The 13,709-nt window shown below is 37.4% G+C and overlaps 1 protein-coding gene across 1 annotated transcript in view; it reads right to left on the bottom strand.

Moving 5' to 3' along the window:
• The window catches only part of RPAP3 (RNA polymerase II associated protein 3), a 41,753-nt gene that overhangs the window by 10,684 nt on the left and 17,360 nt on the right, over positions 1 to 13,709 (bottom strand). The window contains exons 10-12 of the mRNA XM_033436486.2: positions 3,704 to 3,825; positions 2,306 to 2,376; positions 2,088 to 2,189 (exon numbers count right to left, since the gene is read on the bottom strand). Of these exons, the coding sequence (XP_033292377.1) occupies positions 2,088 to 2,189; positions 2,306 to 2,376; positions 3,704 to 3,825 (295 nt within the window). The remainder of the gene's footprint in view (positions 1 to 2,087; positions 2,190 to 2,305; positions 2,377 to 3,703; positions 3,826 to 13,709) is intronic.

The following is a 13,709-nucleotide window of genomic DNA, read 5'->3' on the forward strand; positions in this document are numbered from 1 at the left end:
CAAAAGCATCATACCAAACTGCACCTACTATTTTTTAAATAATGCCCACTTTTTTAAATGGAGACCTATTATAAAAATAAATAGCAATTTTTTCCCCTTCCCACTAGGATAATGATTTTGTTTCTGTTGGATCAGTTACAAAATGGTTTACCCCAGATCTCTCAGTTCATGAAGGTGTTCTGTTTTGAGATCCAGCCACAAAACATTCAAATTTATGTTGCATTTTCACAACTATTAACATAAACTGATTTTTAAACTGAGGGAGAAGAGTACCCAACAGCTTTATAAAAGCTGTTTAGGGTATACTGGCCATGGGACATTCTTCCATACACAGATATCTGATTTACCACATGGTAATGTCTTTATAATTATGGACAGCAAAAGTCTGACAAAGGCTTTGTTTTTACCTTTTGAATTAACTTCTGTGACAAAGTTTTACAAAGAGATAAAAGTTTAAATCACATTGGATTAAACATTTAATCACCTTTATTGTTAATAGAATAATAGCAAGTGAATATGATATTTGAAAATGAACATGATATATGAAAATGTATGAAAGCAACTAAGATTTATGCCTGGCACATGAAACAATTATTATCTCAGAAAATTCAAGAATAAAGTCAAAATAAGAACCCAAGAAAAATATTAAACAAAGAATTCCTCTATCTCTTACTAACTTGAACTATGAGCTTGGTAAAACACAAAACTTTCTTTGCCTCACCTTCTTCCTTTGTAAGAGGATAAAAATATCTGCTCCGACTTCCTTGTAAAATTGTTATTTCTCTCAAAGCATCATCCATGCATAACAGTTACTTCTAGGGTGTAGGGAGATCATGATCAGTGAGGGGCACACAGGGAGATTTTTGGAGGCTGATACCTTTCAATTTTTTGACCTGGTTGGTGGTTTCACAGATGTTCACTTTATTCTTTAAATCTTAATTTGTTCTGTGTACTTTTCTATATGCATTTTATCTTTCATTATTTCTATATATAATACCATGTAAATGTTAGAAATTACCATAGAGTCACACACTATATAGATACATATATATATATATAAACAAAACAAACCACTGAATTTTACCAGCTACTCTTTCTGCTCCAATATTGCAGGAAAAAACTGGCTTTGTTGGATTTAATGAAAAACAGTATGGCATACCAAAAACAATGTGCAGTGTATATTCTTAAGAATAACTCTGCCTATACAGGCAATACCTTGGAGATATTGCAGGTTCAGTTACAGACCACCACAATAAAGTGAATATTGCAATAAAGCAAGTCACATAAATCTTTTGGTTTCTCAATGCATATAAAAGTTATGTTTACACTATACTGTACTGTTTTAAGTGTGTAATAGCATTATGTCTTAAAAAACGTACATACCTTAATTAAAAAATACTTTATTGCAAAAAAATGCTAACCATCATCTGAGCCTTCAGCAAGTCTTTTTGCAATAGTAACAAAGATCACTGATCACAGATCACCATAACAAATATGATAGTAATGAAAAAGTTTGAAATATTGCAAAAATTACCAAAATGTGACACAAAGACACGAAGTAAGAAAATGCTATTGGAAAAGTGGCGCTGATAGACTTGCTCAGCACAGGGTTGCCACAAACCTTCAATCTGTAAAAAACGCAGTATCTGCAAAGTGCAATAAAACAAGGTATGCCTGTACTAGATGTTTGCCAAAGTGCTAACTTTAGATCAAACCCCACAGAAGATGTAAGACTACTGTAATAAAATCCCAACCTCAAATAATAGTAATAGAAATAAAAATATTTAATTACAAAATGTAAAACAGCTCCAAATTCCTCTAAAGCCAGAAAATATGTAGAAATATTTAGTGTTAAATTAAAAGTCGCTTTAAAAAGTTACCCCAGAACTTTAAACAGCTCAATTTTCCCCAATTTGATTATGCCAATATTCCTAAGAAGTATTTTTTAAAAGATTCTAAAAATGGCTCTTGGAAGAGATTTCAACATTTCTTTTCAGAGTCTACTAACTCAACATTTGTTTTCAGCTCTTATTAATAGAACACTGATATTTAAATAGCAAGGGAAAAAATTAAAGGGCTTTACTTACAGTTGATCCAAGATGAGGTGGATTATCAATGGGTTTTATCACGTTTTGCCTTTGAGTAGAATCAAGAAAGACATCATCCCAGTGTCCTTTCTCAATTAATTCCTTGAAAATAAATTTGTAACCATGACTATCAAAATATGCTCAAGTTAATCATGCAACAAATAAATGTGTTTATGCTTCAGAAAATAAGACCATATTTTGGTGGAAAGAATGCATACCTTTTTAATTTTGGAAAGTTCAGTCACTGCCTGCTTATTTCCAGGTTCCAGAAGTAAAACGGTTTCAAAATCTAAAATGAATTTTTAAGAAATATAATAAATTAGTGAAAATACTTTATGGAGTTCAAAAAATTATATATTTAGTTAGTAACCCCATATTTATCTCAAGAAGTTTTACTCAGGATGCTAGGAAGCTGGTGAGCAATAATAAGAACTAACATTTACCGACTGCTATTCTAGTTGCTTTATATGAATTCTCATGTAACATGACTACAACTCCACTTTACAGTGAAACAACTGAGGCCTTGATCTAGAGGTCATCTAACTTACCAAAACTCACACTGTTAACGAACGACAGGGTAATCACCAAACGTAAGACAGAATCTGAGAGAATCCCAGATAATGGAATATCATTAAGCCTTAAAAAGGAATCCAAGTCTGATATATGCTACAACATGCATGAGCCTTAGAGACGTGCTAAGTGAAACAAGCCAGAGGCGAAAGGCCAACCACTGCAGGATTCTGCTCACATGAGGCACTACAACAGTCAAATTCAGAGACAGAAAGTAGAATGTTGATTACCAGGGGCTGGAGGAAGGGGGAATGGAGAGCTATTGTCAAAGGGGTAGCATGTTCAGAATGGAATGATGAAAGAGTTCTGGAGATGGGTAATGGTGATGGCTGACAACAATGTGAATGTACTCAATGCCACTGAGCTGTACACTTAAAAATGGTTAAAACAGTACATTTTATGTTATGTCTATTTTACCATGATAAAAAATGCATGGGCTACAGCTGAAGCCAGACTTAAACTGCCAGATTTAAATGAACATTCAAAACACAAAGGCTGAAAACCAATTATATAAGTATTGATGGGTCAAGAAGTTAGAAAACCAGCAAATTCAGCCAAAAGACAGATGAAGGAAGGAAATAAACAGCAGAAATATGTAAAACAGAAAACACACAAGAGAAGTAAGTTGGGTCTTCAAAATAACTAACAGAATAAATATGTAAAAGATCATGAAAAAATAAGAATAACTAGTATCAAGAAAAACAGCGGGGGCATCACTACAGTCTCATATTATCCTCTGCCTCCTGCTTGCTGACTCCCTTTTCATTCTTGCCTTTTTCTTGCTTTTTTCCTTCTCACCTATAATTCGAGTTTTTCATTAATTTTGGTCAGATTGTACTGTATGCTATTAAAAGATAACCAGGTCCACTATGGAAGCTGAATTCCTTCAAATCTACAAACGTATTCATGATCTAAACTGTGAAAGAAAATGTACTTTTCTAGGTTCTGTATCCTTGGAACATGGGAAGGCTATGCAAATCTCTGCTTCTATTAACAGGAGTGTCAACAGGAAGAGTGAGGGCCTGGTGTTATAAAAATAGTCTTACCTTGTTTGGCCTCATTAAGCTTTCCCAAAAATGTTCTTGCAGTTCCCCTTCTGGCAAAGGCTTTAGAATATGAGCCATCTAATAAAATAGCTTGTGTGCAGTCTTTTTCAGCCTCTTCATACCTATTAAACATGATAAAACGACCAAGTGGAGAAACGTAGCTTACAGCAAACTTCATATAAACTGAGTTTCTAATATAAAAAAATATATATAATTTCAATTACCAGCTCCCAAATCTGTGTTTGAGGGAAAAGACTAATTTTTAAATTTTTTATTCTCACCAAATTTTGGAATCACCTGGTGAGGAAGAGAAGGTATCAGATTAAGGGGAAGTCAGGAATGAGTCTGCTGGAAGGATGAAATTAATGATGATAAAATATGAGTAGAGCAGACAAAAGAACACCACTGCTGGCAGTGTACCTCCCCTCCAACTCTCAGTATGTACAGGTACTATAATAAAAATTATAACTGGCATTAAATCTCCAAACTTCATTAATATTTACCCACAGTACACATCACCTAAGGAAAACAGCACACACAGAACTCAGGATCCATTATATACGTGAAAGCATACCACCTACTACTTTTCATAAATTCTACTCAGTCATGCAACCAGCAATTAATTCAGTCTGAGTACTGCTTTATGACAACAAAAAGCTAAGAAAAGCTTAAAAAAAAAAAAAAATAGAAAAAACTTGAGACCCTCATATATATTAAAATGACATTAATGAATTATTGTGAATTTATTTGGCATAATAATGGTATTGTGGTTATATATGAAACATCCTTTAGGGATGAAATATCATAATGTCTCTGATTTGCTTTACAATAATTCGGGGGGAAAACAGCTGAAACAAATATGACAAAAAAGGTATGGCTAGTGAACACTAGATGATTTGGTACATAGAGTTTATTATGAAAAGTTTCATAATAACAAATATTTTTTTAAAAAAGAATCTTCTGTGATCACATTCTTCCCAAGGCCTAAGTGAATGCCATTCTACCTTCAAAACAAGACCAAGGGTGAAAAAGATTAAACATCTCCGAATTCTTTAATTAACTTTTCAGCAAGAGAAAGAACATGTTTGTGTGTGTTCGTGTCCATGCCCCAACCAGTATATTTTCTACTTGACTGATTATATCATTCTCCCATTCAAGATACTGCATGGTCCCCACATTTTTTACAATAAAGTCTGCAGAGCACAAAGTCGGGGGCTTGCATGACGCTCCAGCCTTATCTCTGTCACTGCCCCTGCATGCCAGCCATCATATGGACCACTTGTCCTTTCCAGAGGTACCATGGAATTTCCCACTCCTGTGCCTGTGAACCTGCACGAGGACACTCGACCTGTTTTTTCACCTCACTAATCATACTATCCCTTTAGATCTTGGTTCAGGTCAAACTCCTGTTTGAAAGAGTTGCTCTTCTCCTTGTTCCTCATCTAGTCTGTAATATCTGACAGCAGTCACTATGTAGAAGAGAAAACTTCTGATATTAACTGAATCTAAAAGATACACTAGAAAAAGATACAAATAAGAGTCACATAGGGAGACCTTCAAGATGGCAGAAGAGTAAGACGTGGAGATCACCTTCCTCCCCACAAATACATCAGAAATACATCTACATGTGGAACAACCCCTACAGAACACCTACTGAACACTGGCAGAAGACCTCAGACCACCCAAAAGGCAAGAAACTCCCCACATACCTGGGTAGGGCGAAAGAAAAACAGAGACAAAAGAATAGGGACGGGACCTGCACCTCTGGGAGGGAGCTGTGAAGGAGGAAAAGTTTCCACACACTAGGAAGCCCTTTCACTGGTGGAGACAGGGGGTGGGCAGGGGGGAAGCTTCAGAGCCACGGAGGAGAGTGCAGCCACAGGGGTGCAGAGGGCAAAGCGGAGAGATTCCCGCACAGAGGATCGGTGCCGACCAGCACTCACCAGCCCAAGAGGTTTGTCTGCTCACCTGCTGGGGCGGGCGAGCTGAGGCTGGGAGCTGAGGCTCAGGCTTTGGTCGGAGTGCAGGGAGAGGACTGGGGTTGGCGGCATGAACACAGCCTGAGGGGGCCAGTGCGCCACAGCTAGACGGGAGGGAGTCCGGGAAAAAGTCTGGACCTGCCTAAGAGGCAAGAGATCATTGTTTCGGGGTGCACAAGGAGAGGGGATTCAGAGCACCGCCAAAACGAGCTCCAGAGACGGGCATGAACCACGGCTATCAGCGCGGACCCCAGAGACGGGCATGGGATGCTGAGGCTGCTGCTGCAGCCACCAAGAATCCTGTGTGTGAGCACAGGTCACTCTCCACACCGCCCCTCCCAGGAGCCTGTGCAGCCACCACTGCCAGGGTCCCATGATCCAGGGACAACTTTCCCAGGAGAACGCACACGGTGCACCTCAGGCTGTTGCAACGTCACGCTGGCCTCTGCCGCCGCAGACTCACCCTGCATCCGTAACCCTCCCTCCCCCTGGCCTGAGTGAGCCAGAGCCCCCTAATCAGCTGCTCCTTTAACCCCATCCTGTCTAAGCTAAGAACAGATGCCCTCAGGTGACCTACACCAAGAGGCGGGGCCAAATCCAAAGCTGAACGCCCGGTAGCTGTGCAAACAAAGAAGAGAAAGGGAAATCCCTCCCAGAAGCCTCAGGAGCAGCGGATTAAATCTCCACAACCAACTTGATGTACCCTGCATCTGTGGAATACATGAATAGACAACGAATCATCCCAAATTCAGGAGGTGGACTTTGGGAGCAACGATATATTTTTTTCCTTTTTCTCTATTTGTGAGTGTGTATGTGTATGCTTCTGTGTGTGATTTTGTCTGCACAACTTTGCTTTTACCATTTGTCCTAGGGTTCTGTCTGTCCATTAATTTTTGGGGGGTTTTTTATATGTTTTTTAGCATTTGTTATCATTGGTGGATTTGTTTTTTGGTTTGGTTGTTCTCTTTTTTCTTTTCTTTTTTTATTACTTTTTATTTTCTTATTTTAATAACTTTATTTTATTTCTTTTTTCTCTCTCTCTCTTTCTTTTTTTCTCCCTTTTCTTCTGAGCCATGTGCCTGACAGGGTCTTGCTGCTCCAGCCAGGTGTCAGGCCTGTGCCTCTGAAGTGGGAGAGCCAAGTTCAGGACATTGGTCCACCAGAGACCTCTCAGATCCACATAATATCAAACGGCGAAAGCTCTCCCAGGGATCTCCATCTCAATGCTAAGATCCAGCTCCACTTAACAACCAGCAAGCTACAGTGCTGGACACCCTATGCCAAACAACTAGCAAGATAGGAACACAACCCCACCCATTAGCAGAGAGGCTGCCTAAAGTCATAATAAGGTCACAAACACCCCAAAACACACCACTGGACACGGACCTGCCCACGAGAAAGACAAGATCCAGCTTCATCCACCAGATGCAGGCACCAGTCCCCTGCACCAGGAACCCTACACAACCCACTGAACCAACCTTAGCCACTGGGGGCAGACACCAAAAACAACGGGAACTACAAACCTGCAGTCTGAGAAAAGGAGACCCCAAACACAGTAAGATAAGCAAAATGAGAAGACGGAGAAACACCCAGCAGATGAAGGAGCAAGGTAAAAACCCACCAGACCAAACAAATGAAGAGGAAATAGGCAGTCTACCGGAAAAAGAATTCAGAGTAATGAGAGTAAAGATAATCCAAAATCTTGGAAATAGAATGGAGAAAATACAAGAAACGTTTAACAAGGACCTAGAAGAACTAAAGAGTGAACAAACAATGATGAACAACACAATAAATGAAATTAAAAATTCTCTAAAAGGAAACAATAGCAGAAAAACTGAGGCAGAAGAACGGGTAAGTGACCTGGAAGATAAAATAGTGGAAATAACTACTGCAGAGCAGAATAAAGAAAAAAGAATGAAAAGAATGGATGACAGTCTCAGAGACCTCTGGAACAACATTAAATGCACCAACATTCAAATTACAGGGGTCCCAGAAGAAGAAGAGAAAAAGAAAGGGACTGAGAAAATATTTGAAGAGATTATAGGTGAAAACTTCCCTAATATGGGAAAGAAAATAGTCAGTCAAAGTCACGAAGCGCAGTGAGTCCCATACAGGATAAATCCAAGGAGAAACACGCCAAGACACATATTAATCACAGTATCAAAAATTAAATACAAAGAAAAAATATTAAAAGCAGCAAGGGAAAAACAAAAAATAACATATAAGAGAATCCCCATAAGGTTAACAGCTGTACTTTCAGCAGAAACTGCAAGCCAGAATGGAGTGGCAGGACATATTTAAAGTGATGAAAGGGAAAAACCTACAACCAAGATTACTCCACCCAGCAAGGATCTCATTCAGATTCAATGGAGAAATCAAAAGCTTTACAGACAAGCAAAAGCTAACAGAATTCAGCACCACCAAACCAGCTTTACAACAAAGGCTAAAGGAACTTCTCTAGGCAAGAAACACAAGAGAAGGAAAAGACCTACAATAACAAACCCAAAACAATTAAGAAAATGGTAATAGGGACATACATATTGCTAATTACCTTAAATGTAAATGGATGAAATGCCCCAACCAAAAGACACAGACTGGCTGAATGGATAAAAAACAAAACCCATATATATGCTGTCTACAAGAGACCCACTTCAGAACTAGGGACACATACAGAGTGAAAGTGAGGGGATGGAAAAAAGATATTCCATGCAAATGGAAATCAAAAGAAAGCTGGAGTAGCAATTCTCATATCAGACAAAATAGACTTTAAAATAAAGACTATTACAAGAGACAAAGAAGGACACTACATAATGATCAAGGGCTCAATCCAAGAAGAAGATATAACAATTGTAAGTATTTATGCACCCAACATAGGAGCACCTCAATACATATGGCAAATGCTAACAGCCATAAAAGGAGAAATTGACAGTAACACAAACATAGTAGGGGACTTTAACACCCCACTTTCACCAATGGGCAGATCATCCAAAATGAAAATAAACAAGGAAACACAAGCTTTAAATGATACATTAAACAAGATGGACTTAATTGATATTTATAGGACATTTCATCCAAAAACAACAGAATACACTTTCTTCTCAAGTGCTCATGGAACATTCACCAGGATAGATCATATCTTGGGTCACAAATCAACGCTTGATAAATTTAAGAAAATTGAAATTGCATCAAGTATGTTTTCCAACCACAACGCTATGAGACTAGATATCAATTACAGGAAAAAATCTGTAAAAATTACAAGCTCATGGAGGCTAAACAATACGCTACTTAATAAGCAAGAGATCACTGAAGAAATCAAAGAGGAAATCAAAAAATACCTAGAAACAAATGGCAATGAAAACATGACGACCCAAAACCAATGGGATGCAGCAAAAGCAGTTCTAAGAGGGAAGTTTATAGCAATACAATCCTACCTCAAGAAACAAGAAACATCTCAAATAAACAACCTAATCTTACACCTAAAGCAATTAAAGAAAAAAGAACAAAAAAACCCCAAAGTTAACAAGAGGAAAGAAATCATAAAGATCAGATCAGAAATAAATGAAACAGAAATGAAGGAAACAATAGCAAAGATCAATAAAACTAAAAGCTGGTTCTTTGAGAAGATAAACAAAATCGATAAACCATTAGCCAGACTCATCAAGAAAAAAAGGGAGAAGACTCAAATCGACAGGATTAGAAATGAAAAAGGAGAAGTAACAACTGACACTGCAGAAATACAAAGGATCATGAGAGATTACTACAAGCAACTATATGCGAATAAAATGAACAACCTGGAAAAATGAACAAATTCTTAGAAAGGCACAACCTTCCAAGACTGAACCAGGAAGAAATAGAAAATATAAACAGACCAAAAATAAGCACTGAAATTGAGACTGTGATTAAAAATCTTCCAACAAACAAAAGCCCAAGACCAGATGACTTCACAGGCAAATTCCATCAAACATTTAGAGAAGAGCTAACACCTATCCTTCTCAAACACTTCCAGACAAAGACGTCTCAGAGAAAGAAAATTACAGGCCAACAGCACTGATGAACATAGATGCAAAAATCCTCAACAGAATACTAGCAAATGGAATCCAACAGCACATTAAAAGGATCATACACCATGATCAAGTGGGGTTTATCCTAGGAATGCAAGGATTCTTCAATGTATGCAAATCAATCAATGTGATACAGCATATTAACAAACTGAAGAATAAAAACCATATGATCATCTCATTAGATGCAGAAAAAGCTTTCAACACAATTCAACACACACTTATGATAAAATACCTCCAGAAAGTAGGCATAGAGGGAACTTATCTCAACATAATAAAGGCCATATATGACAAACCGACAGCCAACATTGTTCTCAATGGTGAAAAACTGAAACCATTTCCACTAAGATCAGTAACAAGGCATGGTTGCCCATTCTCACCACTATTATTCAACATAGTCGTGGAAGTTTTAGCCACCGCAGTCAGAGAAGAAAAAGAAATAAAAGGAATCCAAATTGGAAAAGAAGAAGTAAAGCTGTCACTGTTTGCCGATGACATGATACTATACATAGAGAATCCTAAAGATGCTACCAGAAAACTGTGAGAGCTAATCAATGAATTTGGTAAAGTAACAGGATACAAAATTAATGCACAGAAGTCTCTTACATTCCTATAAACTAATGATGAAAAATCAGAAAGAGAAATTAAAGAAACACTCCCACTGACCACTGCAACAAAAGAATAAAATACCTAGGAATACACCTACCTAAGGAGACAAAAGACCTGTATGCAGAAAACTATAAGACACTGATGAAAGAAAATAAAGATACAAACAGATGGAGAGATATACCATGTTTTTGGATTGGAATAATCAACACTGTGAAAATGACTGTACTACCCAAAGCAATCCACAGATTCAATGCAATCCCTATCAAACTACCAATGGCATTTTTCACAGAACTGGAACAAAAAATTTCACAATTTGTATGCAAACACAAAAGACCCCGAATAACCAAAGCAATCTTGAGAAAGAAAAACGGAGCTGGAGAAATCAGCCTCCCTGACTTCAGGCTATACTACAAAGCTACAGTATCAAGACAGTATGGTACTTTCCACAAAAACTGAAATATAGATCAATGGAAAAGGATAGAAAGCCCAGAGATGAAGCCACGCACATATGGTCACCTTATTTTTGATAAAAGGAGGCAAGAATATACAATGAAGAAAAGACAGCCTCTTCAATAAGTGGTGCTGGGAAAACTGGACAGCTACATGTAAAAGAATGAAATCAGAACACTCCCTAACACCATACACAAAAATAAACTCAAAATGGATTAAAGACCTAAATGTAAGGCCAGACACTATAAAACTCTTAGAGGAAAACATAGGCAGAACACGCTATGACATAAATCACAGCAAGATTCTTTTTGACCCACCTCTTAGAGAAAGGGAAATAAAAACAAAAATAAACGAATGGGACCTAATGAAACTTCAAAGCTTTTGCACAGCAAAGGAAACCATAAACAAGACCAAAAGACAACCCTCAGAATGGGAGAAAATATTTACAAATGAAGCAACTGACAAAGGATTAATCTCCAAAATATACAAGCAGCTCATACAGCTCAATATCAAAAAAACAAACAACCCAATCCGCAGATGGGCAGAAGACCTAAACAGACATTTCTCCAAAGAAGATATACAGATTGCCAACAAACAAATGAATGCTCAACATCACTAATCATTAGAGAAATGCAAATCAAAACTACAATGAGGTATCACCTCACACCAGTCAGAATGGCCATCATCAAAAAAATCTACACACAATACATGCTGGAGAGCATGTGGAGAAAAGGGAACCCTCTTGCACTGTTGGTGGGAATGTAAATTGATGCAGCCACTATGGAGAACAGTATGGAGGTTCCTTAAAAAACTACAGATGGAACTACCATATGACCCAGCAATCCCACTACTGGGCATATACCCTGAGAAAACCGTAATTCAAAAAGTCATGTACCAAAATGTTCATTGCAGCTCTATTTACAATAGCCAGGACATGGAAGCAACCTAAGTGTCCATCGACAGATGAATGGATAAAAAAGGTGTGGCACGTATATACAATGGAGTACTACTCAGCCATAAAAAGAAACGAAATTGAGTTATTTGTAGTGAGGTGGATGGACCTAGAGTCTGTCACACAGAGTGAAGTAAGTCAGAAAGAGATAAACACATACCTTATGCTAATACATATACATGGAATCTAAAAAAAAAAATGGTTATAAAGAACGTACGGGCAGGACAGGAATAAAGACGCAGATGTAGACAATGGACTTGAGGACACCAGGAGGGGGAAGGGTAAGCTGGGACGAAGTGAGAGAGTGGCATGGACTTATACATACTACCAAATGTAAAATAGATAGCTAGTGGGAAGCAGCTGCATAGCACAGGGAGATCAGCTCGGTGCTTTGTGACCACCTAGAGGGGTAGGATAGGGAGGGTGGGAGGGAGACGCAAGAGGGAGGAGATATGGGGACATATGTATATGTATAGCTGATTCACTTTGTTATAAGGCAGAAACTAACGCACCATTGTAAAGCAATTATACTCCACTAAAGGTGTTTTAAAAAGTCACATAATAGTTCTTCCAAATTAAAAAATACTGTTAACTTGTCATAATATACTTATGTGGTTATCAACTAAAGCAATAAAACACAATAAATTAGAGCTCTCATAAATGTAAATATAATCACCTATTAGAAGGTATTATTCTTGGCACTAGTCAAACCTAAAAATATAGGCCTTACAATTTTTAAATCATGTGCAATTCTGGAATAGCAAAATTCAAAATTTTCCTAAGTTAGTAAGATATGCAATGATCTTTACTCTGACTAATCAAAATAATACACTTCTAATGTGTCTATTAATTTCAATGAGGTTAAATATACAATCAAAATTTTCTTATATGATAGAGGTTCCTATCCTGAGATCCTGTGAGAGATCCGAAAACTTGGTTGGGAAAAATACTGTACCCTTATTTTCATTAACTTTTAAATGAAATGCAGCTTTTCTTTCAATTACAAGTGTGGATAACAAACCACAGTAGTAAAAACAGTACCTATGACTTTGTCACCAATAAAAATCAGTTATTTTCATATCACATTACATTTGTTACAGACATCTTTAAGATAACACAACTACTTCAGGAATACAGTGGTAGTTTAACCTGCTGTTTGTTTGCATGTGATCATAGTACCCCTGTTTATAAATGCTCCTACGACACAGCTGGCCAGCTACCAGGCAACTCTGTCCCTAGCAGTCACTCGGATGCCAAAGAATGAAGCCATATGTTATCACACTGGTATAATGTAATCATCTGTGCTGCTTTCTGGGCATTACCTAGACATACTGGTTGATCAATATGTGGAAGATGTGTCAAAGAACACCCCCAAATTCTAGTGGCTTTATTCAAACTTTCACAATAATATGTCTTTAAAAAATTTTTTAACTTTAACTTGCCTGTATTTTTATTTATTTTTAACTTGCCTGTATTTTAAACATAGTTTCTCATTTTGTACTATGTTAATTTTTTAAAGTATGTATACCAATGTATCACAAATTTTAATATTTTTAAAACTCTATTTCAACATAGTTGATTTCCTTTGTAATCCTAAATGTATCACTATGCAGTTAAAAATATTATCTTGAGAAAGGTGCACCATGCAGCCCAAGTGGTCTACGGCACCAGAATAGTTTAGAATCCTTACTTATAATATTTATAGGAATTTTTAATTCTGTAACTAGTGTGTAAAGTATTATTACAACAGATTCAAAGACATAGTTTCTGTCATCAGATATTATCCTGCTGACTGTCCAACATGGAGCCCTTGAGTGCATCCAGAAATATGTGGTTAGTATCACAGGACCAAGTTTTAGTTGTATATGTAATCAATCAGCAGTTTCAATGACAGCAATTCCCTTTTGTTATATATGTATACACTTCCAGGTAAGATTCTGCCCAAAGGGTTCTGAGGT

The sequence above is a fragment of the Orcinus orca genome, chromosome 11 (assembly GCF_937001465.1).
Source record: "Orcinus orca chromosome 11, mOrcOrc1.1, whole genome shotgun sequence".
Classification (NCBI taxonomy): domain Eukaryota; kingdom Metazoa; phylum Chordata; class Mammalia; order Artiodactyla; family Delphinidae; genus Orcinus; species Orcinus orca.